Source organism: Macaca thibetana, chromosome 10 (assembly GCF_024542745.1).
Source record: "Macaca thibetana thibetana isolate TM-01 chromosome 10, ASM2454274v1, whole genome shotgun sequence".
Classification (NCBI taxonomy): Eukaryota; Metazoa; Chordata; class Mammalia; order Primates; family Cercopithecidae; genus Macaca; species Macaca thibetana.
This window is the reverse complement of record NC_065587.1, coordinates 15,570,784-15,598,589: the sequence shown is the minus strand read 5'-3', so window position 1 is coordinate 15,598,589 and position 27,806 is coordinate 15,570,784. Positions and strand designations below refer to the sequence as shown.

General features: G+C 52.4%; 1 protein-coding gene across 2 annotated transcripts in view; it reads left to right on the top strand.

Annotated features, from left to right (window-relative positions):
- Nucleotides 1–27,806, top strand: part of TOM1 (target of myb1 membrane trafficking protein) — a 48,240-nt gene continuing 20,434 nt past the window's right edge. The window contains exons 1-6 of one of the 2 annotated variants that reach the window (XM_050745875.1): nucleotides 1–215; nucleotides 19,240–19,324; nucleotides 23,325–23,403; nucleotides 24,396–24,545; nucleotides 24,865–24,999; nucleotides 25,137–25,283. In XM_050745875.1, the coding sequence (XP_050601832.1) occupies nucleotides 164–215; nucleotides 19,240–19,324; nucleotides 23,325–23,403; nucleotides 24,396–24,545; nucleotides 24,865–24,999; nucleotides 25,137–25,283 (648 nt within the window). In that variant the 5' untranslated portion in view covers nucleotides 1–163. The remainder of the gene's footprint in view (nucleotides 216–19,239; nucleotides 19,325–23,324; nucleotides 23,404–24,395; nucleotides 24,546–24,864; nucleotides 25,000–25,136; nucleotides 25,284–27,806) is intronic. The other variant, XM_050745876.1, reaches the window with a different exon arrangement.

Here is a 27,806-nt window from a genome sequence, read left to right as displayed (position 1 = left end):
GGGACCCTGGCGCGTCAGGGCGGGGCCTGTGGTCCAGCTCCGCTCTGCCACCGCTCCGCCCACGCCTCCTCGCCGGCCTTCGGGTGCGTCACGTGACGGGTTGGCGGCGCTGGCGGTTGCTGTCAGCTGATTCCCGGGGTTGGTGGCAGCGGCAGTAGCAGCAATGGACTTTCTCCTGGGGAACCCGTTCAGCTCTCCAGTGGGACAGCGCATCGGTGAGTCCCTGGAGCCCCCCACAGCTCCGCCCCGGTGCTCCGCACCCAGCTTCGGTCCCCTGGGAAGCCTCCGGGTGCCTAGTCACTGAGGCAGGGAGGGCAATGAGGCTGGCGTGTAGCTCTCCGACTTGGCCCCGCCCAGCTTTCCTCCCACTCTTGATTGACAAGAACTTGGGCCATTAGGAAGCCTTGGCTTGTGATAGATGTATACGACAGCCAGTAGATAAGGAGAGAGGGCGGGTCCGGATGCCCACCGCGCAGCCAATGTGTGTCTGCTGGGGTCCCGAATCGAGGGAGAAAGTTTTCGGGGTTAAAGGGACTGCGTGGTTGGCAGTGGCTGGGCCGCTGTGCTGGGTCCCGCCGCCTGGGCTTTGGCCAGCTCCTTTCTGGCTCTCCGGGCTCTCCGGACATGGACACCTGAGAAGGGCTAGAAGTCCACTCTCCCAGGACCGCGAAGCCTGGGGCTTGGCGTCTTGGGGGCGACTAGCCAGAGGGGACCCAGCGCCAGACGGCCCGCGGCCAGGCCTCACAGACCCGGATCTCAGGACGTGTCCGCCTGGGCTGTTATCTCGACCCAGCCTCAAATGGACCCGCACAGACTCTGAGAACCTGAGCAGAAAGTGGTCGGAGAAACCCTCCGGGTCAGCCCACCTCGGTGCTCCGTAGGTGGGGCAGCCCGGCGCTCGAGCCAAGCGGAGCCCAGGGCACCTGGCGCCTGAGTGCTGGTCCGTGGTTCTTTGCACCCTGGTGACAGGATACTTATAGTTCTATGACGCAGCCTCCCTGGGCGGAGGTTTCCTCACCTGTAATTGGCGGGTAATAATGGTCCTTACCTCCGTGGGCTTGTTGTGAAAATTAAATTCCTTAATAAATGTGAAATACTTAGAACAATGCCTGGTACGTGGCCAGTGCCATATAAAAAAACAGTTGTGATATTTATTAGCATTGGGCTGGGCGCAGTGGCTCCCGACTGTAATCCCAGCACTTTGGGAAGCCAAGGCGGGCAGATCGCTTGAGCCCAGGAGTTCGAGACCAGCCTGGGCAACATGGCGAGACCCCCGTCTCTACAAAAAAAAAAAAAAAAAAAAAAATACAGAAATTAGCCGGGCGTGGTGGTGTGTGCCTGTGCTCCCAGCCACTCGGTAGGCAGAGCTGGGAGGATTGGTTGCACCTGGGAGGTCAGGGCTGCGTGAGCCCTGATGGCGCCACTGTACTCCAGCCTGGACGACGCAGGGAGATCCTATCTCTTGAAATACATACATACACACACCCACATTATATATAAATATACACATACATACATGTACATATACACATACATACATGTATATATTTACACACCCACATTGTTCCTAAGATACCACCAAGTGAAGGTTAGGAATCCCTGGAAATCACTGGGCAGTAGGTCTCATAAGTGCTCGTTCTTGGACACCAACACCGTGAGAACCGACATGCCCTGACCCAAACAGCCACACTTCTCCAGAGGATGGTCTGGGTGTTCCCCATTCTTGCATGAAGAAACCATCGCATTTCCGTGAAATCACTCTTTATCTTTTTTGATGATGACTTTTGGTCTTAAGTCCATACTGGGAAAACTTTAAGACGAGACATTCTTTCCATTCTTACTGTCTTGCCAAACCTCACGAAAGCTTGTCGACCCGGCTCTGTGTTGTAATCGCCACCGTGGCTGTTGGTGGCTCTTCCGAGGGTTTTGTAATCAGTGCTCTCCAAGGGGGAGGTGGCAGTCCAGGATTTACACACCAGGAAGCTCCTGAACCAGGGAGAGGAACTGCCCTCTCAAAGGACCCCCGACCTCCCCTAGACACACCCACCCCACAGTGAGTCATGGTTTTTTGGAGCTGAGAAAAGAAAGCAGCTCTCCTCTCATCTTTATTTCTCTGACTACAGAAACCACTGCTTTTATCACATGCCAAGTTTAAGACTTACTACTTAAAAATAAACAAGTAAATAAAAGACCCGGCTTCAAAGTCAGCCGCATACTCTTAAGGCTTTCTGGAAAGCTCACCTGGGTTCTGGATTTCAGCTAGTCAAAGCAAGCTTCTCTTCTTACCCTGAAGGGTTGCCTTTCTTGGGCAAGAAATACTCCCGTGCAAAGAGAATGCTATTAAATCATCATACCTTAGAGCACAAATAGAATTTTACAGCTAAAAGAGCTTTGCCTTTGGAATTTTCTAACCCAGTGGTTCTCAGCAGCATTCCTAGGAAGGCGTGTTAAAGCAAATGATATCTGGGCCCCAACTCCAGAGTTTCTGACCCTCTAGGTCTGCAGTGGGACTCTAGCATGTGAAAATCTTTTTTTTTTTTTTTTCTTTTTTTTTGAGACGGAGTTTCGCTCTCATTGCCCAGGCTGGAGTGCAATGGTACAGTCTTGGTTCACTGCAACCTCCGCCTCCCGGGTTCAAGCGATTCTCCTGCCTCAGCTTCCCAAGTAGCTGGGATTACAGGCACGCGCCATCACACCCAGCTAATTTTGTATTTTTAATAGAGACGGGGTTTCTCCATGTTGGCCAGGCTGGTCTCAAACTCCTGACCTCAAGTGATCCACCCACCTTAGCCTCCCAAAGTGCTGGAATTACAGGCATGAGCCACCGCGTCCAGCCTAGAATGTGAATTTCTGGCAAGTTCCCAGGTAATGCTAATGCTGTTCCAGCCCATCGCCTTCATTTCACACTGGCAGAGACTGAGATCCAGAGAGGGGAAAGTGGAGGCTGTGACTCACCCAAGACCCCCGTGAACTGACAGCGAAACTGAGCCATTGAAATTTAAACCAAAGCGGAAGAGGCTCCAAAAGTAGAATTAAGAGTTTGAGTTAATCCCCTCAGTATCCCATGTTCTTTTAGATAAAGAGGTGGAGGAAGTACTGCTCACTGGCTGTGATTACTGATGACATAGTATAGCTGCTTATACTTCTGTAAACCAGGCCCCTCCTTGCTGCAGGAGTACCGTCCCTTCTCAAGCCTGCCGACTCCCATGCCCTTGTTGAAAGGAGAGCTGTAGAGCCATATGGAATTGACATCCCTCAGCTGGCGGGTTCTAATGCTGCTAATCAGGAATGAGTATCAGGCACTTAAATCACAAAGTTCTTATTCACCTCCCCTCCCAACACACACACACACCCCTTTGTGCTTGCTGGTCCCTCTGCCTGGGTTGCTTCCTCCTGTGCCCCCACTGAGGAGCTCCAGATCACCATTCAAAGTACAGGATATCATCACCTCCTCCCTGAGGCCTGCCCCAAGCCCAATATTGCTCTTTTACTCTCCCGTTATCCCAGGTCCTCGGACCCTCTTACCGTATGACTTTGGGCTCTGACTCTCAGCTTCCTCCTTGGTAAAGTGTTGCAAACAGCATCTGCCTCACAGGGTGGTTGCTAGAATGAAACAAGATAGTCCTCTGAGAGTGCCTGGCACAGTGTGAGTGTGTGGAAACGTTAGCTCTTCCCGTCATCATCACCACCATCATCATTTTTATTATTTCTTTCTTTTTTTTTTTTTTTTTTTTTTTTTTTTTTGAGACAGAGTCTTAAAAAAGGCTGGAGTGCAGTGGCACAGCTTCAGCTCACTGCAACCCCTGTGCCCCGGGTTCAAGCAATTCTCCTGCCTCAGCCTCCCGAGTAGCTGGGATTAGAGGCGCATGCCACCACGCCCAGCTAATTTTTGTATTTTTAGTAGAGACGGGGTTTCACCATGTTAGCCAAGCTGGTCTTGAACTCCTGACCTCAAGTGATCCGCCCGCCTCAGCCTTCCAAAGTGCTGGGATTACAGGTGTGAGCCACCGCGCCTGGCCTATTTTTATTATCTCTACCCTCATCATACTAATATGCCACCATCCCACTCTCTTAGTGGTTGTGCATGTGTGTCTCCACAGCTAGGCTGAACTTCTTGAGAGCAGGAGCTGTGCCTTATTTCTCCAGACCCTCAGCACCTAGCACGGTGCCTGGCACATAGCAGGAAGGAAGAAAGGAGAAAAGGAAAGTAACATTTTGTGAGCAAACACCATAATAACTCTGCCAGGTATTCTGCTAGTGTCCTGGGTATTAATCTCATGGTGACCATGTGCAGTTTTGCTATTTTTTTCCCATTTCACCAAAAGTCAGTGTAAGGGAAAGCATCACTTTCCAGGGTTCCACAGCTACTCAAGGTCAGAATCCAGACCCAGGCCTTCTTTTGTATTTTTAATAGAGACGGGGTTTCTCCATGTTGGCCAGGCTGGTCTCAAACTCCTGACCTCAGGTGATCCACCTACCTCGGCCTCCCAAAGTGCTGGGATTACAGGCATGAGCCACTGCGTCCGGCCTAGAATGTGAATTTCTGGCGAGTTCCCAGGTAATGCTAATGCTGTTCCAGCCCATCCCCTTCATTTTACACTGGCAGAGACTGAGGTCCAGAGAGGACCTCACCACACTGCCTCGAGCTGCCCAGTGCCTCTTTTGAATTGATGTCCATCCAGCCTTCCAGGATCCACAACTCTTGTTCTACCCCTTGTCCCAGATAAGGACATGCACGTGGGCCCCACACTTGCAGGTCCCTCTCCCTTACCGATGAGTAGGGGAGCTTCCCAAGGGCAGCACCCGTAGCTGAGAGGATTCCAGATCCTTTGTACCAGCTGGTGTTACCACAGCCCTCTTCTTTCAAGGATTTCAAACCCTTTCCAGGTGTTCTCTGCAGACAGATCTTACTGGCTCTGTTTTATAGACAGATGTCAAGAATCCCAGTTTCCATTTCTGGCTATCAGCCTACCCCCTAAGCACTTGGAGTCCAAATCCTAGCTGATTGCCGAGAGCAAGTTGCAAACAACAGAGATGGTAAATGTGAGCAGTCCCTGGGGATGAGCCTCAGTGGTTGGGGTGGTGGGAGCTGGATGTGAGGGGAGAAGAGCCCAGAGCCTGAAGACTGAGCCCTGGAGGGGAAAAGTGAAAAAGTCAAAGAGAGCTGTCTTTGATTCCTCAAAAGCCAAGCCAGGGGAGCCACAGGAAGGAATCACAGAAGTGAGAGACCAGTTCAGGCCCTTGGGGGGCCAGTTGGGGAATGATGAGCTGGAAAGTGGACACTTAAGCAATGTCGAGGAGACACCAGGCTGGGAGGCGGGACACCTGGTTCCAGCTCTGGTTCTGCTCCTCTGTCATGATCCCTCTCCATTGCCTGTCTCCCCTATTGGCAACACAGAAGTGCTGTCATTCTCCCTCTGCTTCCCAGAGGATTGGTAATGAACAACAGAGGGCATATATAGGGACAGGGAAGGGTTGATGCCAGAGGGAAGAAAGAAACAGATGGCGGGCTGGGTGCGGTGGCTCACGCCTGTAATCCCAGCACTTTGGGAGGCCGAGATGGGCAGGTCATGAGGTCAAGAGATCGAGACCATCCTGGCCAACATGGTGAAACCCCGTCTCTACTAAAAATACAAAAGTTAATTGGATGTGGTGGCATGCGCCTGTAGTCCCAGCAACTTGGGAGGCTGAGGCAGGAAAATTGCTTGAACCCAGGAGGCGAAGGTTGCAGTGAGCCAAGATCATGTCAGTGCACGCTAGCCTGGTGACACAGCGGGACTCAATCTCAAAAACAAAACAAAACAAAAAACAAAACTGATGGCTGCTGGGGAGGACTGATAGAACTGATTGTGCAAGGCCCCAAGGGCAGAGTGTGTGGTTACAGGAATAAGCAATTCGGTTTCAGTATAAATAGCTATCCCTAGAGCCTTGCAAAGATGGAACTGGCTGCCTTGTTCGGTAGTGAGCTCCCCACCACTGGAGCTGTGAAGGCAGAAGCCGGGGTGGGGAGGGCGAACTAGAAAGAGGATTCCTGTGTCAGTTAGCAGAGTGGACTAGGCCAGGGTCAGTGAGCTTTTTCTATAAAGGGCCATTAAGTAAATACTTGTGGCTTCGTGAACCAGATGGTCTCTGCTGCAACTACCCAGCTCTGCCATTATAGCACAAAAGCAGCCATAGGCCATAGGTAAATGAATGAGAGTGACTGTGCTCCAATACAACTATTTATGGGCAATGGAATTTGAATTTCACGTAATTTTCACATATCATGAAATAGTATTATTATTCAGCTTTTTTTTTTTCCAACTATATAAAAATATAAAGACCACCTGTAGCTCAAGGACCATACAGGTGGGTCTGAACTTGGCATGTGGGTTCATAGTTTGCTGACTTCTGAATCGGAGCAGCTGGCCAGAGGCAGAATGATGAAGCACACTGTTCCTCAAAGTGGGGTACCAGAGCACCCACACTGGGGATGCTTGAGGTTGCTTATCCCCACAGTGTGCCTGCGGGAGCCCTAATACCTTGAAGCTTCTGGTTGCTGATCCGTAAGTACAGGACCCACATTAGAGCCCGAAGTTTCTGTCTTGAGTATGACAGAGCTTTGTCTAGAAAAGGCTTTGTATCAGGTGTACATGTATTAGTAGAGCCCAGGGTGAGCTTGAGTCAGACTGAATGATCTGAGTTGTGGTTCAGTCCTCACCAGCTTTGTTACCTGGAGCAAGTTACTTAACCTCTCTGTTCTTCAATTTCCTCATCTGTGCAATGAGACTAATAATAGCACCTATCAAATAGGGCTGTTGTGTTGTGTTGTAAAGCGCTTCCTGCCAGACAGGAAATGTCTGTAATTATTAGCTGATGTGATTTTTCACTGATGTTATCATTCCTGGGACACAGTCTAAGTTAGTAGCCAAGCTAAGTGCCAGCCCAGGATTCTGGCTCCAGTGCAGCCTTTGTGATGGTCTTTGTGTCCCTGGCAAATGAGCAGTCACTGGCTGGGTGGCCGCCACATTCACAGACAGGTCAGGTTTCAGGCTGTGGGGAGGAGCGGATTCTTACTTGGAAATTAGGGCCTTTGCCTGCCCCTGTGGATAGAACAGGCGAATAGGTTTTATTCTTAACCTTAGTGAGCTCAAAGAAATAAGAGTAAGGTCCCAGACTTCCACTCTTTTGGTTTTAGAAAAAAGAAACCCGGCCGGGCGCGGTGGCTCAAGCCTGTAATCCCAGCACTTTGGGAGGCCGAGACGGGTGGATCACGAGGTCAGGAGATCGAGACCATCCTGGATAACACGGTGAAACCCCGTCTCTACTAAAAAATACAAAAAACTAGCCGGGCGAGGTGGTGGGCGCCTGTAGTCCCGGCTACTCGGGAGGCTGAGGCCGGAGAATGGTGTGAACCCGGGAGGCGGAGCTTGCAGTGAGCTGAGATCCGGCCACTGCACTCCAGCCTGGGCTACAGAGCAAGACTCCGTCTCAAAAAAAAAAAAAAAGAAAAGAAAAAAGAAACCCAAACCCTCAGTGTCTCCTGATTAGCTTGAGGCCATCACCCCGTGAGAAGCAGGAGGATTCAGGACAGGTGTAACTCTTTACTCCCTTACTAAGGAGATCTTGATCTAGGCCGGTGCCCTCCAAACTTCTCTTTCATGTAGCTCCTTTATGATTTGTGTCTACCCCCATGCCATCTTCATTATTATTTTCATAGGGTTTTCTTTTCATTAGCTTATCTGTTAAAATTTGACCTCATCCTATGTAATTATATCCGTGAAATCATGGCTTTGATGTTCGTGTTTTTTTCCTATCCTGCATTAAAGTAAATATGTCCCTCTAAAAATGTCTTTAAGTTGCCCGTGAGCCCACCTGGCGTGATCCCAGGTAGCTCATTTTGATCACTGGGACGTAAGCAGCCTGAAATGGGGTCACAGCTTAGTCTCCGCATCAGAAGAGCTGGGTTCAGGTGCCAGCTCCGCCCCTTCCTGGCTGTGTCCCCCAGGTCTCCACCTCAAGGGACATGGGCAACTTAGAAGCTGATCGAGCACTGCAAAGTGCAGTGGAGAAGCACGGTGCAAGACCTGAGGAGGAGAACTAGGCCTCGCTCCTGCTGGGGAAGATAGAGAAGGGAAGGACGGAGCCAGGGGAGGAGGGAGCAGGAGAGAAGAACCAGCCAGACTGCAGGGGCTGAGACAGACAGAGAATTTAGGGACAGACAGAGGGGTCTACTGTTTGAACTTGTTTGTGTTGGTGCAGTATAAACCCTGTAGTGGTTAACTTTATGTGTCAACTTGGCTAGGCCAGGGGAGACAGATATTTGGTCAAACATTATTTTAGATGTTTCTGTGAACGTATGTCTTAGATGAGATTAACACTGAAATCGCTAGACTCACGTAAAGCGTATTGCCCTCCATAATGTGGGTGGGCTTCGTCCAATCAGTTGAAGGCCTGAATAGAAAAAGACGGACCTCCCCAGAACAAGAGGAAATTTGGCCAGCAGCTCCCCTCGCCCTTGCACTCAGACAGCGTCTGTTCCCTGGATCTCCAGCCTGTCAGCTCACCCTACAGATTTTCAACTTGCTAAGCCTTCACAACTGCATAAGCCAATTCCTTAAGTGCTCGCTTGCTCTCTCTTTCTCGCGTGTGTGTGAGTGTGTGTATGTGTGTGTGTCTGTCTCTCTCTTTTTCTGTTACTTCCTTTTCTCTTATTTATTTATTTGAGACGGAGTCTCACTCTATTCCCAGGCTAGAGTGCAATGGGGCAGTCTTGGCTCACTGCAACCTCCACCTCCCAGGTTCAAGCAATTCTCCTGCCTCAGCCTCCCGAGTAGCTGGAAGTGCAGGCACATGCCACCACACCTGACTAATTGTTATATGTTTTGTAGAGACGGGGTTTCACCGTGTTGGCCAGGCTGGTCTTGAACTCCTGACCTCGTGATCCGCCCGCTTTGGCCTCCCAAAGCGCTGGGATTACAGGCATGAGCCACCACGCCCAGCCTAGTTCCTTTTTCTGGAGAACCTTGACTAATACAAACCCCACTCCACCCCTAACCATCCAGATTGTCAGCAACACCTTTTACGCTCCCAAGTGGGGAGTGAAAACAGTTGCCGTCTATACCTCAGCCAGCCACTTCAAGCCTCTGCCTTCACAGCCTCTCTTCTTCTTACCTGGGGAGTTTTAGAAAACCTTTCTTTATCTCACTGACATTTCCTTTTATTAGGTACTATAGTTAGTTACATCAACTTTAAGATTGTAGGCTGCCGAAGCAATACCCTCTGTAAGGTATTTTAGGTTTCTCCTGTGGTTTGTGGTTAAAAAAAAATAACAGGGGAGAGGCAGCCAGGGTTTTGAGGAAGGGCGGCTCAGCAAATTAGGAGGTGGATGGAACTTTCCACGCTGGGTCTGGAAAGAGTTACTCCATTGGAAAATAGTTTTCAAGACAAGTTTCTGGCTGAAAAAAAAATGGCTTCTGCATATTTGCGATTTAAAAATCTCTTATGGGAGTGCTTGAAATTCTCAATCATGTTGTGGTTGATATGTTTGTAGAGGATAGCATTTATTTTGGTGCTTGAAATGTATACTCTCCTCCTCACACATCCCTGGAAGGTGAGTGCTTTGGTCATCTTTATTCTGTAGAGGAGGAACTGAGGCACAGAGAGGCCGAGGAGTCACCCAGGGTCACACAGCTCGTAGGTGCTTGAGTCTGGGCAGGATTTGTCTGTGTCTGCATCCCATCCTCCCAACTCTTCCATCTCACTGATTCTCCCTTGGAACTGAAAGAGGCCAGGCATGGTGGCTCACGCCTGTAATCCCAGCACTTTGGGAGGCCAAGGCAAATAGATCGCCTGAGGTCAGGAGTTCGAGACCAGCCTGGCCAACATGGTGAAACCCCATCTTTACTAAAAATATAAAAATTAGCTGGACATGATGGTGAGTGTCTGTAATCCCAGCTACTCTGGAGGCTGAGGCAGGAGAATCGCTTGAACTGGTGAGGCAGAGGTTGCAGTGAGCCGAGATCGCACCACAGCACTCCAGCCTGGGCGACAGAGACTGCGTCTCAAAAAAACAAACAAACAAAAAAAGAACTAAAAGAGACGTGCTGGGTTTCCCTTTGAGTGAAAACATCTGTGTCCATCTAGAATGAATTCGTTCAGTAATGACTCCTTCTGTATTTTTGCCTAACCTTCTTGACCACATTGGTTTCATCCTCGTGCTTGCATTCTCATGGTAGGAAGCACAGGTGAAGGAACCAACTGTCTGTGTCTCTGTTACCAAGAAAGCAAAACTTTCCCCAGGAGCCACGCAAGAGACATCCGCTTCCATCTCAGTGGCCGTAAGTCCCACGGCCACTTCTGGCTGCAAGAGTGTCTAGAAAAGCTAAATGCTGCGGGTCCAGGGGGATCATCTTTCACAACTAGTGGAGTCAGCTCCGTATGGTGGGGTTAATAAAAATTTCACACAGTCACTGGATGCAGCAATAGAAATACAGTATCTAACAAGGACAGGATAAGTGTGGCGTGTGGGTTCCCACGCTGCATTTCCAGATGGACAGCACAGCTGGCCTATATCCAGAGGGGTCGGTCAGAATAGTGAAGGCTCTGGAGATCATTACCAGAGTAGAGTGGTCACAGGTCCTGAGGATGTTAGGTTGGAGGACAGATTAAGGAGGGACGCGGTACTTTTTAAAACTATTCAAAGGGGCGCGGTGGCTCACGCCTGTAATCCCAGCACTTTGGGAGGCTGAGGCGGGCAGATCACGAGGTCAGGAGATCGAGACCATCCTGGCCAACATGGTGAAACCCCGTCTCTACTAAAAAATACAAAAAAATAAATAAATTAGCCAGGTGTGGTAGCAGGTGCCTGTAGTCCCAGCTGCTCAGGAGGCTGAGGCAGGAGAATGGCGTGAACCCGGGAGGCAGAGCTTGCAGTGAGCCAAGATCGAGCCACTGCACTCCAGCCTGGGCGATAGAGCAAGACTCTGTCTCAAAAAAAAAAGTATTCAAAGGGGCACGGCGGCTCACGCCTGTAATCCCAGCACTTTGAGAGGACAAGGCGGGCGGATCAAGAGATCGAGACCATCCTGGCCAATGTGGTGAAACCCCGTCTCTACTAAAAATACAAAAATTAGCCGGGCGTGGTAGTGCATACCTGTAGTCCCAGCTACTTGGGAGGCTGAGGCAGGAGGATCACTTGAACCCAGGAGGCAGAGGTTGCAGTGAGCCAAGATGGCGCCACTGCACACCAACCTGGGCAACAGAGTGAGACACCGTCAAAAAAAAAAAAAAAAAAAAAGTATTCAAAGGACTGCAAGTTGGAAGAAAGATTAGGATTTCCACACAATAGTTTCTAAAGGATCCATGAGTGCCAAAGTGTGGAGGTATTTTATTTCATTTACATTGTTATAAAGGTTTATTGTGCTGGTGAATATGGCCTCATCCTTCATTCTGTCATTCAGCAAACAGGCACTGCAGGTTTATCATGGGCCAGGTCCCTCTGGGGTAGACAATTGGACCATTCGTGAGCTATAACCTCCACCCTTAAAGGGCTCACAGACTCCTGGGAAAGAGAGATGTAGAAACAAAGAAATCACCCAACAGAGTTACTGTAATCACTCCACGAAGCAGTGCTTAGAGTTGTGGTCTGTGGAAAATGCTCTTGGCCGCTGGCTGGAAGGAATAGGCCCTGAGGGGGTGTCAGGGCGGACTCCACCAGGAGACCTGACCTTTGGTCCAGGCTTAGGAGCATGAGTTGAGGTGGTGAGGAGTACATTTCTTCCTGGAAGGAGGGCAGCATGTTCAGAAGCACAGAAGCCTGAGGAGGGTGATGGGGCGGGTGCAGGTGGTCAGCTGAGCTGGAGATGAGAAGGAGTGGGAGGAAGGGCTGGGCCAGGTCTCAGCACCGGCTCCCGAGGGCTTCCGTGGAGCCCAGTGCCTTCAGGTCTGTGCCCTAGTTGTCCATCGCGGAGCAGTCCCATGGGAAGGCCAGGGCAGCTGGGCCGCACTCCTTAAAGAGGAAAATTAATCATGAATCCTCTGAGCTGCAGGTAACAGGAAACCCACCCAGCAGAGTCTGAAACCACCACCGCAACGCACTTTGTTTACCTAGCGAGAAGCCTGAAGGTCTGCAGTTTCAGGGTGGGTTTGACAGCTCCACGATGTCTCGAAACACGCAGGCTCTTTCTTGTTCTGTCCTTAGCCTGGTGGCTCATCAGTGAAATACAGTGAATATTGTTCTGGGAAGGCGGGGTAGGCAGGGGCGGTCAGCCTCAAACTGAGCACCTGGGCAGTCTGAAGCCTCAGTCTGTCATTCCAGGAGTATGTAATGCCCCGCTCTGCTCTGTCCCACCAGAAGGTGAGCCCCCAGTGTCTGCCCCAGACAGGCAGAGGCAGTCTTCACGCGGACAGAGCAGAGTGGAGAGCGCACGAGTTTGGAGCACGCAGGCCTGGCTTTGCATCGAGCAAGTCACAAACCTCCGCACATTGGCTGCCCCCACGACAGTCGGGGGTGTGGGGAGGTGACACGAAAGGTGGGCCCCCAAGCATCCCGCACAGGCTGACACTTGTTCACTGAATGATGCCGTTTGTCATTGTTCTCCATGATGATATTGTCATGGTGCAGGGTGAGGAGTGACATGGTCTGCCCAGAAGGAGGCACCACTGAGGAGCCAACCTTGGGTGGGGATTAGAAGATGAGGGGTGTTCGGCTGGGCGCGGAGGCTCACGCCTGTAATCCCAGCACTTTGGGAGGCCGAGGCAGGTGGATCACGAGGTCAGGAGATCAAGACCAGCCTGGCCAAGGTGGTGAAACCTCATCTTTACTAAAAATACAAAAAACTTAGGCAGGCACTTGTAATCCCAGCTACTTGGGGGGCCGAGGCAGAGAATTGCTTGAACCCAGGAGGCAGAGGTTGCAGTGAGCCGAGATCATGCACTGCACTCCAGCCTGGGCGACAGAGTGAGACATAGTCTCAAAAAAAAAAAAGATGAGGGGAGTTCAGGAGTTCAGCTGACTCATGCCTCCTCTTCAGCAGCATGCCTGGCACTGTCTCAGCACCTGGTCTTTCCTGCCATGGAACCTTGACCTTTTGGAATTGTCAGTCGTGGCCTCCCACTGGACTGTAAACCATCGCTGAGGCAGGACCTTGCTGAATTTGCTCACTGACATCTCCCTGTAGCCTGGAAGACAAGTGTGGAGAATGCCTGAGAAGTACATAGCGTAGTGGTTACGAATATGGACTTGAGAACCATACTTCTCTGGCTTTGAATCTGCTCTGCATCTCACAGACTGTGTGACTGCAGGCAAATTGCTGACTTCTCCATGCCCCTCAGTTCATCCTCTGTCTTAAAGGTTGTGGTGACGGGTACTGTGCTGAGGGTGTGACGTGCTTATTAAGTCCCATGCCTGGTGCGTGCTAAGTGCCAGATGAGCATGTGAATGGGATGAGCCTGACTGAATGAGGAGTGGCATTGCAGACAGGAGCTCAGAGGCGTGAGAAGACAAGCCACATAGAGGGAGGGGGTACAGCTGACTGTGGCTGACACCAGTCCCTGGAGAGTTCAGGCTTTCGATCTTCAGGCAGTGGGGGTGATGGACAATGTTTAAACAAAGGAAGTCGTGCTTGGAGTTATGTTTGAGTAAAGTGTGGAGGTGACAGTCCAGGCCTGGGGAGGTGGCAGCCTGAGCCAGAGCTGTCTCAGTGATCATGAGACTGTTGGAATGTGCAGGGTGGGAGCAAGAGGGCTCCAGGCTGCTTCCCAGAAGGCTGGCGTGGAAAGGGGTGATACTGGCCAGACACAGTGGGCGGTGGCTCACACCTGTAATCCCAGCACTTTGGGAGGCCGAGGCGGGCGGATCCCTTGAGGTCAGGAGTTCGAGACTAGCATGGCCAGCATGGTGAAACCCCATCTCTACAAAAAATACAAAACTGGGCCGGGCGCGGTGGCTCAAGCCTGTAATCCCAGCACTTTGGGAGGCCGAGACGGGCGGATCACGAGGTCAGGAGATCGAGACCATCCTGGCGAACACCGTGAAACCCCGTCTCTACTGAAAAATACAAAAAACTAGCCGGGCGAGGTGGCGGGCGCCTGTAGTCCCAGCTACTCGGGAGGCTGAGGCAGGAGAATGGTGTGAACCCGGGAGGCGGAGCTTGCAGTGAGCTGAGATCCGGCCACTGCACTCCAGCCCGGGCGACAGAGCGAGACTCCGTCTCAAAAAAAAAAAAAAAAAAAAAAAAAATACAAAACTTAGCCAGGTGTGTTGGCAGGTACCTGTAATCCAGCTACTCGGGAGGCTGAGGCAGGAGAATCGCTTAAACCCAGAAGGCAGAGGTTGCAGTGAGCCAAGATCGTGCCACTGTACTCCAACCTGGGTAACAGAACAAGACTGTCTCCCAAAAAAAGAAAGAGCCAGGCGTGGTGGCTCATGCCTGTAATCCCAGCACTTTGGGAGGCCGAGGCGGGCAGACCCTTGAGGTCAGGAGTTCGAGACCAGCATGGCCAGCATGGTGAAACCCCATCTCTACTAAAAATACAAAACTTAGCCAGCTGTGTTGGCAGGTACCTGTAATCCAGCTACTCAGGAGGCTGAGGCAGGAGAATCGCTTAAACCCAGGAGGCAGAGGTTGCACTGAGCCAAGATCATGCTGCTGTTCTCCAACCTGGGTGACAGAACAAGACTGTCTCCCAAAAAGAAGAAAGAAAGAAAGGGGTGATACCATGTCATGGCCCCCATCTCTGATGCTGCCCGTGGTGTGGCGTGTCTTTGGTCCGTTGGGCGATTTCTTTGTTTCCACATCTCTCTCTCTCCCCCAGGAGTCTGTGAGCTCATTCTTTCTCTTGGCCCAAATCATAGTCATTGTAGCTCGGTTACTCATTGCTAGCCTTTCCTGATGTCATACTGACATTGTCTGGCTGCAAGGTCACAACATCCTGTGAAGCAGGCAGTCTTACCCTGATTTTATGGGTGCAAAAACAGACTCAAGGGCTGGATCTTTGCCCATGGTCTCTGAGTTAGGTCAGGCCAGACTCATCCCACTCCATCCTCATCTCCATGAGGGACAAGTGGGTCTTGCCATCGTGCCAGGCAGGTTATCTGGAGCCCTCCAGGGAGGTGGTATCTGCACCAGGCCCAACAGGGAGAGGACAGACTGCCGTACAGATGCACAGGTGCCCAGTGATCCGAAGCCACAGACTTGCCAGCCATAGACAACCGCAAAGCCGCCTGATGAAAGGTGGAGGATTGCAGGGTCCGGCTCTGACAGGAGCTGGAAGACAAGAGCACGGCTGCTACCCAGAGGCCCTTGAAGTTTATTGCCAACAGCTCCGAGGTCAGGGAATCAGTTGTCATTCTCTTGGTAACTGGTAACCACTGTCAGTATTTTTATTCCCCCTTCTTAAAATAGCAAGCTGAATTACTTCTGTGGTTAAGAGCAAAAACAAAGCAAATATTGCCAGGTTCCTGTGGGTTTAAAATTCTGCCCTGATGGAATATGCCTACCCTGTGGGCATCTGAAGGAAATCCATGATTCTCCCCGGTTCTGTAGTCCACACCTGGACCTGGAGGAACCTGGAGGAACCTAGAAGGGGTTGGCAAGTGATGGTCTGGGCAGATGTGTCCTACAGCCTCCCAACAGCTGTCTTGTACTGCGCACAGATCGGCCTTGTCCCAATTTTGTCTCCTCCTCCTCTTTCTCTCCCCTTTCTCTTTTAGGCCACATGTCCCCTCCCACCCCGCGGAAAACCTCCATCTTCTGATTGGCTCTGCCCACTGCTGCCTGCTACCACTCAGGGCTAAGGAGCTTGCCTGCGCTGCTTGGGTCACATCAGACTCATGCACCAGGGCAGGGCGGAGGGGAGGCGGTCTTTCTGCACCCACCTTATTCCTGGGTATGGGATTTCTCTTATTTATCAATGTCCCCACTTCCCTTTAAAAGCCACTTGCTTGCCTTTCCAAAACACCCACAGCCTCTCCTGAAACACTGATGTTCTGTCCTCCAGGAGATGAGAGGTGCCCATCGTTTTCAGGGGGTGCTAGGGACAGAAGGGGATCTGATGGAGGGGACCACGGAGGGGCCTGCCAGTGGAGCTCAGGGAGGAGAGCGCCGACTGCCTGCGTGGTCGGGAAGGACACTTCTGGGAAAGCAGAGCTCCCCGCCCCCGCCGAGAGATGCGGATGGCACAGACGCCTCAGGCACCTGCGCCACAGCCTCAGCAGCCGCCCCGCCCTTACCTCTGTGTACCCTTTGCAAGTTGGTGACCGCTCTGTGCTTCAGTTTCCTCATGAGATGAGGGCAATAATGCACACCTTACAGCGTGTGAAAATTGAATCTCATTCTTCATGTGAACAGCTAATGCTGCTTGATATTCTACGGCATATAACTTGGAAAGTTAAAATATTATCGTGGAAGGGCATGCAGGCCAGGCCGAAGACTAGGGAGACGCGGAAGGATTTGGGCAGGAAGGACACTGTCATTTTCAGGTTTCAGAAAGTTCCCTCTGGGCAGCGTGGAGAATGGGTGGGAGGAGGGAGGCAGGAGGAAGGAATAAGCTGAGGCGGTGGTCTAGCAGGTGGATGGTGGCCGGGCTGGGGCAGGGACCGTGGCAGAGGGGTGGTGAGAAGGGGATGGTGTGATGGACAGAGATTTGGGAGCTGACTTGGCAGGACTTCGTGGCCTTTAGATGTGGGCGGGGAGGGAGATGACACTAACCCTCTGGCCCGTGTGACTGGGGCTCGCTGAGATGTGGCCTGTGGCAGAGGAGCAGGTTCTGTAGGTTAACGCTGACGTGACCAACCCCTGCCCCCAAACCCTCCAAAGCAGGACATGGCCCTCTGCTCAGAGGGACACTTGTTCAGCCCGCTCTGTTCTTCCCATGTGGCTCTTTAAGTGTGGAACCCCCAAGGGCAGGGGTGTGGTATAAAGAAGCCACACTCAGTAAACCTTCGCAGGATGGACGACTCTGTCTTTCAGCCCTGTCAGAGGAGCCTTCCTCATCCCCTCCTCCAGGCCTGATCTGGGGGTAAAGCAACTGCCCTCTGCCTCAGCCGCCTGGCATGTGTCCTGGGCCACCCTGGCATCCTTCTGGCTCAGGACCTAAGGGTGGAACTGAAGTTGGGCCAGTTGCAAAACCAAGGTCTCAGAGCCACAGTTTTAGAGTTGGGTGAGCCAGCGTGGCTAGAAGAGGGCCCTGTCCAGTCCCATGGAAACTGCCCTCCTCTGTCCTCGGGCAGACTGGGTTTGGCATGCCCTGTAGCTTCTTTTGGGCACCCTAAGGCAGGGACCATGCCCACCGTGTCCACCATGGTATCCCAGTGCCTGGAACCGGCCTGGCTTACAAATAGCTGTGTAGCAAGCAAGGAGTCACCCACCCTCTCCGAGCTGGGGCACAGCCGTGAGGGGAGAGCCTCCCTTGCAGGACAGCATGACATCACATCACATGGAATAACAAGTTCTACATGCCTACCCAGGCACACACTCCTGATAGATAATAGCCAGCAGCACTGTGCCCAAGTGCCAGGCCCGCCAGCCAGCAGGTGTGCCGAGGCCGGCAGGATGGCTACAGAGGACAGCAGGCGGATGAGTACTCCGCATGTGACCCTTGCCGGGGAGAGAGCCTTGGGTAGTCCCTGCGTCAGAACGGGGTCTCACCCTTAAAATGCTGAGCAAGGCCTGTCTCATCACACAGTCCTCCATGTAGTCACAATACATACCAGCCAGAGTGATGTGCGTAATAGAACGTTACCTGCGAGAAACAGGGCACATTTCCTGTGTGTACGTGAACTGGTCTGCGTGAAGATGGCATCTAGGAAGGCGCAGAGAACAAAAGCACAGGCCATGCGGCACCTCCCTTTCCTGAGGACCATTTACAAAGGTGCTGGCATTGCCAGTTCCCGCGTTCATCTTTCATGTCATACCAATCAGTGCTTCCCACACTACAGTTTACAAAAGGCTGCCAGCCCGGTACTTGCCACCGTGCGGACCTGCAGCCAGTGGTCCAGGCCATGGCCCTGACGGGCTTCCAGAACTCTGCAGCCGACTCCCGGCCTGGAAACCTTACCCTCGGAACTGCCACAAAGTGAAAATTTTCTGGAACTGAATAGAGGTGGTGGTGGTTGTATTTAGTGTTACAAAAGTACCAAATGCCACTGAATTATACACGGGAAAATGGTTAGTTTTATTTTATGTGACTTTCGCCTCAACTTTTTTAAAAAAGAACCACCGCCACTTGCTGAGTGTTTATTTTGGGCCCATACCGTGCTGATACCTTGCATGAATCATCGCCTCTCTTTGGGGCAGTTCTGCCGGGTGGCTTGGCGTCAGTCCCTTCTGTGGGTGCCTCAGAAGGGTACAGGAGGGCAGGGTGACCTATTAGTAATGGAGCCTTTGCTTCCTAGGTAAAGAAGGTCTCTGTGAGATTCTAGAGGAAACTGGTTACAGGGGATGCCTCTAGGAAGAGGGCGCTGGGGCAGGGGCAGAGATAGATCTACCTAGCTGCATCGTATACCACTTGAGAACTTTTAGATTTTGTATCCTGTGAATGGTTACCAACTCAAAAGATAATTCTTTTTGTTTGTTTGTTTGTTTTGGAGATGGAGTTTTGCTCTTGTTGCTCAGGCTGGAGTGCGATGGCTCAATCTCGGCTCATTGCAACCTCCGCCTCCTGGGTTCAAATGATTCTCCTACCTCAGCCTCCCAAGTAGCTAGAATTACAGGCATGTGCCACTATGCCCGGCTAATTTTTTGTAGTTAGTAAAGACGGGGCTTCACCATGTTGGTCAGGCTGGTCTCAAATCCTAACCTCAGGTGATCCACCTACTTCAGCCTCCCAAAGTGCTGGGATTACAGGCATGGGCCACCACGCCCAGCTCAAAAGATAATTCTAAAGTCAAGGGAGAACGTCTTATCTACAGAAATGAAGCAAAGCATTGTCACCATATTATATCATGTCAGGAACAAGCACACGGAGACCCGCCTAGATTCCCCTCTGGTGCATCCCTTTGGTACACTCAGAGCCATGGTTTCCTCATCTGTTGAAGGACAGAGGTACTCCCAGCCTCACTGGCTACAAAAATCTAGTGAGGATGGGATGATGTGTGTAGAGCAGTCTCACACAGCGCCAGGCCCTGTGCCCGAAGCGTCTGTCATCTTCCTCCTCCCCATCTCATCCGGCCCTGCACCCCGCTCCCCTCCCACCCAGGGTTTGGGTTTACCCATTCAGGACCCCCACATGCCTTTATGACTCATGGTTTCTTCTCAGAGAAAGCCACAGATGGCTCCCTGCAGAGCGAGGACTGGGCTCTCAACATGGAGATCTGTGACATCATCAACGAGACGGAGGAAGGGTAAGGGCCCCCCAAGGAGAGGTTGCGGGGCACAGGCAGAGATGGCCATCCACCACGCAGCGCACACCTGCACCCTGCCAGGGAGTCCCTGCCCCAGCCCCATTGCTGCCATAGCCAAGTCTGACCCACCCCGCTTGGCTGCAGAGGCCATCTGAGCCCCTAGTACCTGAGCGCCATCCAAGGTAGGCATTCACAGCAGGAGTACAGCAGGCCCCCGAGGGCTGCCTCCCCACCCCGCCTCTCTTAGTGGCAGTACAGATTCCACACGGATCTGGAAGCCCAGCCTTGTGTGCAGCGTCTCCCTAGGACAAGGCAAGCTGGAGACTCTTACAATCAGAGTTGACCCCAAGCGCCATCTGCATTCTGCAGGCGGGAGTATGCGCTAAAGACACTCCGGCTTTTCTGTGAGCAAAAACAGACTTCCATTTCCTTAAGATTTGAAACCAGCCTTGAGTGTAGGGGAGATCACAAGGATGACAGGGAAAGTGAAGCTGAACCGTGAGCCTGAACAGCACTGGCATTTGCCAGGCATTTCTGGTGTTGGGGTCATGGTATCCTCTTGCTCAGTGCCAAGGAGCCAGGCACGTGGTGTGGGGGAGGGATTGGGATCTTGGCCTCCGATGTCTGACTTGTTGTCACTGACCTGACATGTGACCTTTGGAAGTCACTTTACCTCTCTCTCTAGGTCTTGGTCCTCAAAGGTGCTCTGTTGGATCCTTCCAGCAATAAGCCCGAGTCCCTGGAGGGAACAGAATGGGGATGCGAGGGTCCCTGTCCTCTCAGGAAAACCCAGTGAAGGATGGGGAGAGGTGTGGGGCCCATGGGCAGCAGGAAGTGCTGCCGGGCAAGGCCTCCATCCTGAGAAATCGGTGTGGACCCTCCTTTTCCTCTCCAGTTCTCACTGGGATCATCCAGCTGTCCCGTGGCCAGCGCAGGGTTCCTCAGCCCGGGAGGGCTTTGCATGGAGAGGGGCAGGCCGGACGCAGGTGGAGAGCAGGGAATGCTCAGCTCTGAGCTGGAGGGAGGCTGTGGACATCTGAGTCACACAGTCAAGGCCCAGTTAGGAGAGGGCATTGGCTGCCAGGAACCTGCCGGTGTCTTCCTCAGCCCTGCTCCCTGGTCTTGCCAAGGACTCATGAGAGTGAGCGTGAGGGAAGGAGTGGTGGGCAGAGGTCAGGAGAAAGAAAGCAGGAGGCAGAAAACTTCACCAAGCTTCTAGACAGGCTTGGGAGCTTCATGGACGTCGCAGCTGCAAGTCACTGCAGTATCCTTGGGGACAGCAAGCCCCCATGTCCCTTGTAAACATGGGGGGATGGGCTCAGCGTCATTCAGGTGCATTGCTGTTTATTTGAGCACCTTGTGTGTTCCAGGCACCATAGGAGGCACTAGGGACCCAGCAGTGGTCAAAGGCGGGTGTGACCCTTGACCTCACCAAGCATGGCACCTAAACTTAGCCTCATTACTAAAGTGTCTCCCCCATTGGGTTGTGGCCTCCTTGTCATACACGCTCCTAGCAGAGTACTGGACATCATGGGCCCACAGCAGTGGCAAGGCCAGAACTTCCGATTCCCAGTGCTTCCCTCTAGGGAGGGAAGGCGTCCAACAAGCATGCTGTTCCTGTGCTCTAGGAGGCTTCTTCTCTCCCAGGGCGGGCCCCCAGGTCAGTGGCACATGGCAGATCACGCCAGGGAACGATTCTGATTCCCTTGTCTCTAGGCCACCCTAGAAGAGGTGGAAACAAGTCCCTATAAAGCGCTAAAGTAGCCCGTGGGTCAGTGACCAGGCCAAGACCAGGAGCCAGGGACAGGCGAGGGGCTGCCCAGAGAGGCAAGGATTGGAAAGTGCTCTCAGGCTTCTGGGCCAGGACCCCCCTTGGTGGGCCACCATCCCTTTCCCCACCATGTCCCTTCCACCCCAGGCCTGACTGTCTCCACAGCCCTAGCCCCCAGGCAGCCTCCGTCCCTAGGAAGCCTTGCCTCTGCCTTTTCTCCTGCTGAGAACCAGTGCCAGGGTTCCGGGCTCTCCTGCCTTAGTCCTGGATGGGGTCAGCGCTGACAGCCAGGCAGACAGCAGGATGGGCCCCAGTGGCCACTGGCCAGGCTGGGAAGTGTTACTTATGCTTCAGCAGCGTGCTGGGCTCTAGGGGGAAGCTGTCCAAAGAGGACACCATCCCTGCCCTCTAGCAGGCTGCTTCTCTACCCAGGGCGGGCCCCAGTTCAGTGTGGCAGGGCAGAACAGCCAGGGAGACTGGAGGACCTGGGAAAGTGTCGTGGATGGGGTGGATTTTAGCTGAGGCTTCACCTCATGGATGTGGAGGTCAGGAGCCTTCAGGGTGCAGGTGGGGGCCCACAAAGGCTTTTAGACAAGAGCAGTGAGGACAGCACTGAGTATATCTGTATAGGGCTGAGGATGAAGGGTGGTGGGAATCACAGAGGGGACAGGGAGAGCAGACTGGCACCCCAGCTTCCAGGGGCCTCCCACCACCGTGACCCCTAGGCTTCTTCAGCCCTCCCCGACCTCCCCCACACTCACGTGGCCTCCTCTTAGTTCCTCCAAGGCACCAAGCTCCTCTGCACCCATGACCTTGGTCCAGCCTCTGACCTTGACCCAAACTGCTCTGCCCCCACTCCCCACGGCTGGTCCTTCCCATCTTTCAAGGCCCAACTCGGAGGTCTTTTCTGACCACCCCCATCCTCACCTCTGCTCTTTTTCCAGGACCAGCTTATTCCCTGCTCTTCTTAGGGTCTCCCCACAAGGTGGGGAGGAGGCAGGGCCATATGGTCTCGTTTGCCACTGTCTCCTCAGCACCTAGCATGGTGCCACGCACACATTGGTGCTTAATAACACTTGAATGGGCCAGACATGGTGGCTCACACTGGTAGTCTCAGCATTTTGGGAGACTGAGGCAAGAGAATCACTTGAGCCCAGGAGTTCCGGGCTGCAGTGAGCTGTGATTGCACCATTGCACTCCAGCCTGGGCGACGGAGTGAGACTCTGTCTCAGAAGAAAAAAAAAAAAAAAAAAAAAGACTTGAATGGAAGGATAAATGGGCAGATAGAGCAGCTGGCCAGGACAGGGCATCAGAACACTATGCTGGCTGGGCTCAGGGACTCATGCCTGTAATCCCAACACATTGGGAGGCCGAGGTGGGTGGATCATTTGAGCCCAGGAGTTCAAGACCAGCCTGGGCAACATAGCAAGACCCCGTCTCTATTTTTGTGATGAAAACACTAGCCTCCAGGTTCTTTGTTCTTAAACTTGAGCATGCATAAGAACCCCCTGGGGAGCATGAGAGCATTCAGATTCAGGGGCCCCACTGCCTGAGAATTTGGTTCAGGTGGTATATAGTGTGGTGACCTGGCGTTCTGCTTTTTTTTTTTTTTTTTTTTTTAAATGTCTTTTGTTTTTTTGAGACAGCGTCTCACTCTGTCACCCAAGCTGGAGTACAGTGGTGTAATCTCGGCTCTCACTCTGTCGCCCAGGCTAGAGTACAGTGGCGCAATCTCAGCTCACTGCAACCTCTGCCTCCTGGGTTCAAGCGATTCTCCCGCCTCAACCTCCCAAGTAGCTGGGATTACAGGCTCATACCACCACGCCCAGCTAATTTTTGTATTTTTAGTAGGGACAGTGTTTCGCCATGTTGGCCAGGCTGGTCTTGAACTCCTGGCCTCAAGTGATCCACCTGCCTCAGCCTCCCAAAGTCCTGGGATTATAGGCGTGAGCCACCGCGCCCGGCCAGGTTCTGCACTTTTAACAAAACACTCTCACCTTTTCTCAAAGTGACTCTGCTGCAGGAGGTCCAGGGGCCACAGGTTGTGAGTCCCTGCTGAGCAATGGGCTAGGAAGATTCTGATGTGATCAGAACCTGACTGGATACACCAAACAGGTGGGGCACAGGGAGGATGGGCCAATAAGAGCTGTTCCAACTCTCCAGGGCCTCTGCTGTTGGGTAAGAGGGCTCTATTCCTAAGCCCACCCTTTTTCTTGTCCTTCTTCTTAGTCCCAAAGATGCCCTCCGAGCAGTAAAGAAGAGAATCGTGGGAAATAAGAACTTCCACGAGGTGATGCTGGCTCTCACAGTGAGTGCCCCATCTGTCTGTCCCGTGGCAGGACTGCAGTCCACTGAAAGTCACCTCCCCTCAGACCCAGCAGAACTCCCAGCCTCCCCTGAGCTCCTCATTTGAGTGCTGGAAAGGAAAGGTCTGTGGGCAACACACTGTCCTGTCTACACTGCAGGCGGATGCAGAATGGCAAGAAGCCCTTTGGAAAGGTTCTCCCCGATCCCCCAGCATGGGAACAGATGCTTACATCACTCCAGAACCACTGGCAGGGAAAGCCTGGGCCAAAGGACCTGCGGGTGACATTGAAGCTCAGTAAACCCAGGCCTCCGTGGGGGCAGGGAGGCTGGCAGACTGAGTTGGGTGCTGCCTGGCACTTTGGTGCTCTGGAAAATGAATGTAAAATAAATACCAGTGGCTGAGAACAGTCTTGCCCACACCACTGACCCAGCCCAGATCTCAGGACGGCCAGACACGCATGGGCCTCCTAGCTGTCAGCATGGGTTTGGCTGGGGAAGATATAAACGCTGTCCCACCCTCCTCCACAAGGAGCATTTATATCCAGGTGAATTGGCTTAAGCGAAAAGCAAAGGCAATTCCTGCAGTGGGAAGTGGAGAGTGGGGAGGGAAGTTCAGTGTCTTTTCCCTGGGCCACAGGCTTACCAGTCAATTGACATCTCAGATTCTTGATTTCCTCTTGGAGAGCCCCTTCTGTCTAGACCATGCTCAGCTCAGAGCCAGCACTGGGATTCTGTGTGCACGGACACCAGTCAGGGAGGGAAGTCCAGCCCACACACCACACCGCTGCCCACCCTAGGCCGTGCCCTCCAGTAAACAAGTCCCCCAGTCCTGGCATTGTCCCAGTCCTCCACATTCAAGGGTCTCACTCCAGGAAGTCCCATCTCCTCTTCCGGACCTCCCCTCTGGGACACAGGAGGAGCCACAGAGGTGGGGGTCCTGGGCACCGCCTCTCCTCTGACCAAGGTGCCTGACGGCACCTCTCGGCCCTCCAGGTCTTAGAAACCTGTGTCAAGAACTGCGGGCACCGCTTCCACGTGCTGGTGGCCAGCCAGGACTTCGTGGAGAGTGTGCTGGTGAGGACCATCCTGCCCAAGAACAACCCACCCACCATCGTGCATGACAAGGTGCTCAACCTCATCCAGGTGAGTGCCAGGACAGGGCAGCGCCAGGAAAAGCTGTCAGCGCGGGAGCCTCCTGCCCAGTGGAGAGCTCGAGGCCATCGTGCTTGTCCCAGGCTCCACTTCTCATTTCGGGGTGTCTCGGTTGTCTGCTGGTGGGATGTCCTGTGGGGAGGGAGGCTTGCCAACTGTGTGCTTTGCTGTGGAGTGGGCAGGGCAGATGTAGTAAAGAAAAAAAAAGAAAGGAAAAAATCAGGGAAAGAATGTCTGTTCTCTGGGTGCCAGGTGGGAAGGCTCACAGGTGAGCTGTGGTTACCGGCTGTGTCCCCTTGTTCCCCCTCAGTCCTGGGCTGACGCGTTCCGCAGCTCGCCCGATCTGACAGGTGTGGTCACCATCTATGAGGACCTGCGGAGGAAAGGCCTGGAGTTCCCCATGACTGACCTGGACATGCTGTCGCCCATCCACACACCCCAGAGGGTGAGAGAATTGCCGCACCGGGAACCGAGGGAAGGCAGGCAGGACTCCTCCCCAGAGACATCACCGGGCCGGCCCCTGACTTCCTGGGCTCTTGGCGTTCCCAGGACCCCTCACTGATCCTGTTTTCCTCCCACTAGACCGTGTTCAACTCAGAGACACAATCAGGACAGGATTCTGTGGGCTCTGACGCCAGCCAGCAAGAGGACTCTGGCCAGCACACTGCCCCTCTGCCCACCCCGCCCATGCTCTCCGGCGACACACCCATAGCACCAACGCCGGAGCAGGTACGCAAGCCTGGGGTCAGAACCGTCAGGTCCAGGCAGGTGGGCCACACACGTCAGGGAGGGGCCGTGTCAGAATTTACCGTCCACGGAGCCTCCGCTTCTTCCTCACAGCAGCCCACAGGGTATGTGTGATTCTTCCTGTTTGAGCGATGAGGCTCAGACAGGTCCATTCACTTGCCCGGAGCACACAGTCATCGGAGACAGTTGGGATTCAAGCTCACGCCTGTCTGACTCCTGGCAGGCACTGCCCTGTACCTTGGCCGTTTTCCAACCTGTGTTTTCTGCGGGGCCCTCTGACAGCACCATGGAGAGGAGGTGTCCTGTAGGCGGCTCCTTCAACCAGGCCAGCTCCACCTGTGTGGTTTCTTACACACTCACAGCTTTCATTTGAGCTGAGCATAGTCACATGTGTCTGTGATCTCAGCTTCTCAAAGGTTCAGGCAGGAGGATGGCTTGAGCCCAGGAGTTCGGGACCAGGCTGGACAACGTAGACCTGTTTAAAAAAAAAAAAAAGACTTCATTTGAACAGAGGTTCTGCCTGAAAAGTTTTAAAACATCTGTGCAAAAAATAAATAACAAGCCGGGCGCGGTGTGTCAAGCCTGTAATCCCAGCACTTTGGGAGGCCGATCACAAGGTCAGGAGATCGAGACCATCCTGGTGAACACGGTGAAACCCCGTCTCTACTAAAAAATACAAAAAACTAGCCGGGCGAGGTGGCGGGCGCCTGTAGTCCCAGCTACTCGGGAGGCTGAGGCAGGAGAATGGCGTGAACCTGGGAGGCGGAGCTTGCAGTGAGCTGAGATCCGGCCACTGCACCCCAGCCTGGGCGACAGAGCGAGACTCCGTCTCAAAAAAAATAAATAAAAAATAAAAAACACATGAACATTGTACCATGCTGCTTCCCATGAAGTCTCAAGAAGGTTTGAAACTTTCTTGTTTGTTTTGAGACAGTCTTGTTCTGTTACCCAGGCTGGAGTGCAGTGGCATGATCTAGGCTCACTGCAACCTCTGCCTCCCAAGTTCAAGCAATTCTGCCTCAGCCTCCTGAGTAGGTGGGACTATAGGCATGAGCCACCATGCCCGGCGAATATTTTGTATTTTTAGTAGAAATGGAGTTTCACCATGTTGGCCAGGCTAGTCTGGAATTCCTGAGCTCAAGTGATCTACTCATCTCGGCCTCCTAAAGTGCTGGGATTACAGGCATGAGCCACCACGCCCAGCCAAGAAGGTTTGAGGCTTAGTATGAGATTCTAGGGGACAGATTCTCCCAGCCTTGTGACTAGCTTTGAAGGATTACCCACCTCAGAGCAGGTGGCATCCTCTGACTGAGGCAGCCTGGGCATCTCCCTTCCTTCTGTGGCTGGAGGTAGGACGATTTGCCCACTGGGCCATGAGTTGCTTGTGGAGTGCCATGGCTGCTGTATCTGCTGAGTGACTTCTACAGCCATGACCAACTCGTAGAGCTGGGGGCTTGTCATTCTAGACTTTTGGCTGCTGGGGTGGGGGCAGAGTCCTGCACACTGTGGGAGCACCCACATTAGAGGTGTTGTACACGCATCAGACCCATCACATCAGTGCAGCTTAAAGGCGGAGCTGCTGCGTGTGCTGGTGAAGAAGACACGGATGCATGATGGAGCAAAAAGTGAAGCTTAACTTTCCCAATAAGCGTCCTCAGGACCCGCTTTATGTATCATTTGAACTCATTCTAACCCTAACCTATTTGAAGAGAAACTTCCGTGACTTGTTTTCTCTTAGCAAGTTGTGAAATCACCCCCCAGAGTTACAAATATTACTAGAAAATGTTGCTAACTGGACAAAATTATTAACACATTGCCTGTTTACCCCAAGGATACTCTCGTCTCTAATCCTAATGTAACATCATATACATTTCTGTTACATTAGGATTGGAGACGAGTTCTGTTTAGAAATAACTCCAAGAACAGTTTTTATGTTTTATTTTCATGTTGAAAATAGTCAGGTTTACTTCAGCCTCAAAGAGCGTGTTTATGTAAAATTAAATGAGTGCTGACAGCGAGCTGCACTTTTTTTTTCTGAATGGGTTAAAAGTGTGTAAAAAATTGTAAAAGCACCTTGTGATCCAAAAAATTGTCTAACTCAGTTACGATTTTAACCAGTTGCCTGTAGTCTAGCATCTATGTGGATTAAGACGCTAATTACTCCTAATTCAAGAAGGTGCTTGCTAAACAAAACTAATCTTTGTTTAATTCAAGAGTCCCCTTTTGTCTCTTGGGACATGTGAAGACATCAGGTGTGCAGTGATGTTACTCCCAGGCTCCTTTGTAATTAAGTCTGATTTGGATGCAGGGGGTTTGTGATCAGTAGTTTTTCCACTCACTCATACCAAGAGTATTCATTAAGTCAGCCAAATAGATCAAACATTTTGCAGGTTTTGGAAGGTGTCAATGAACCATAGTGGATATACTACTTGTCTCTACATTCCATTTCTTCGTCTGTAAAAGCAGGGGTATTGATGTCTACCTATGGCAAAAAATTAAGTTAGC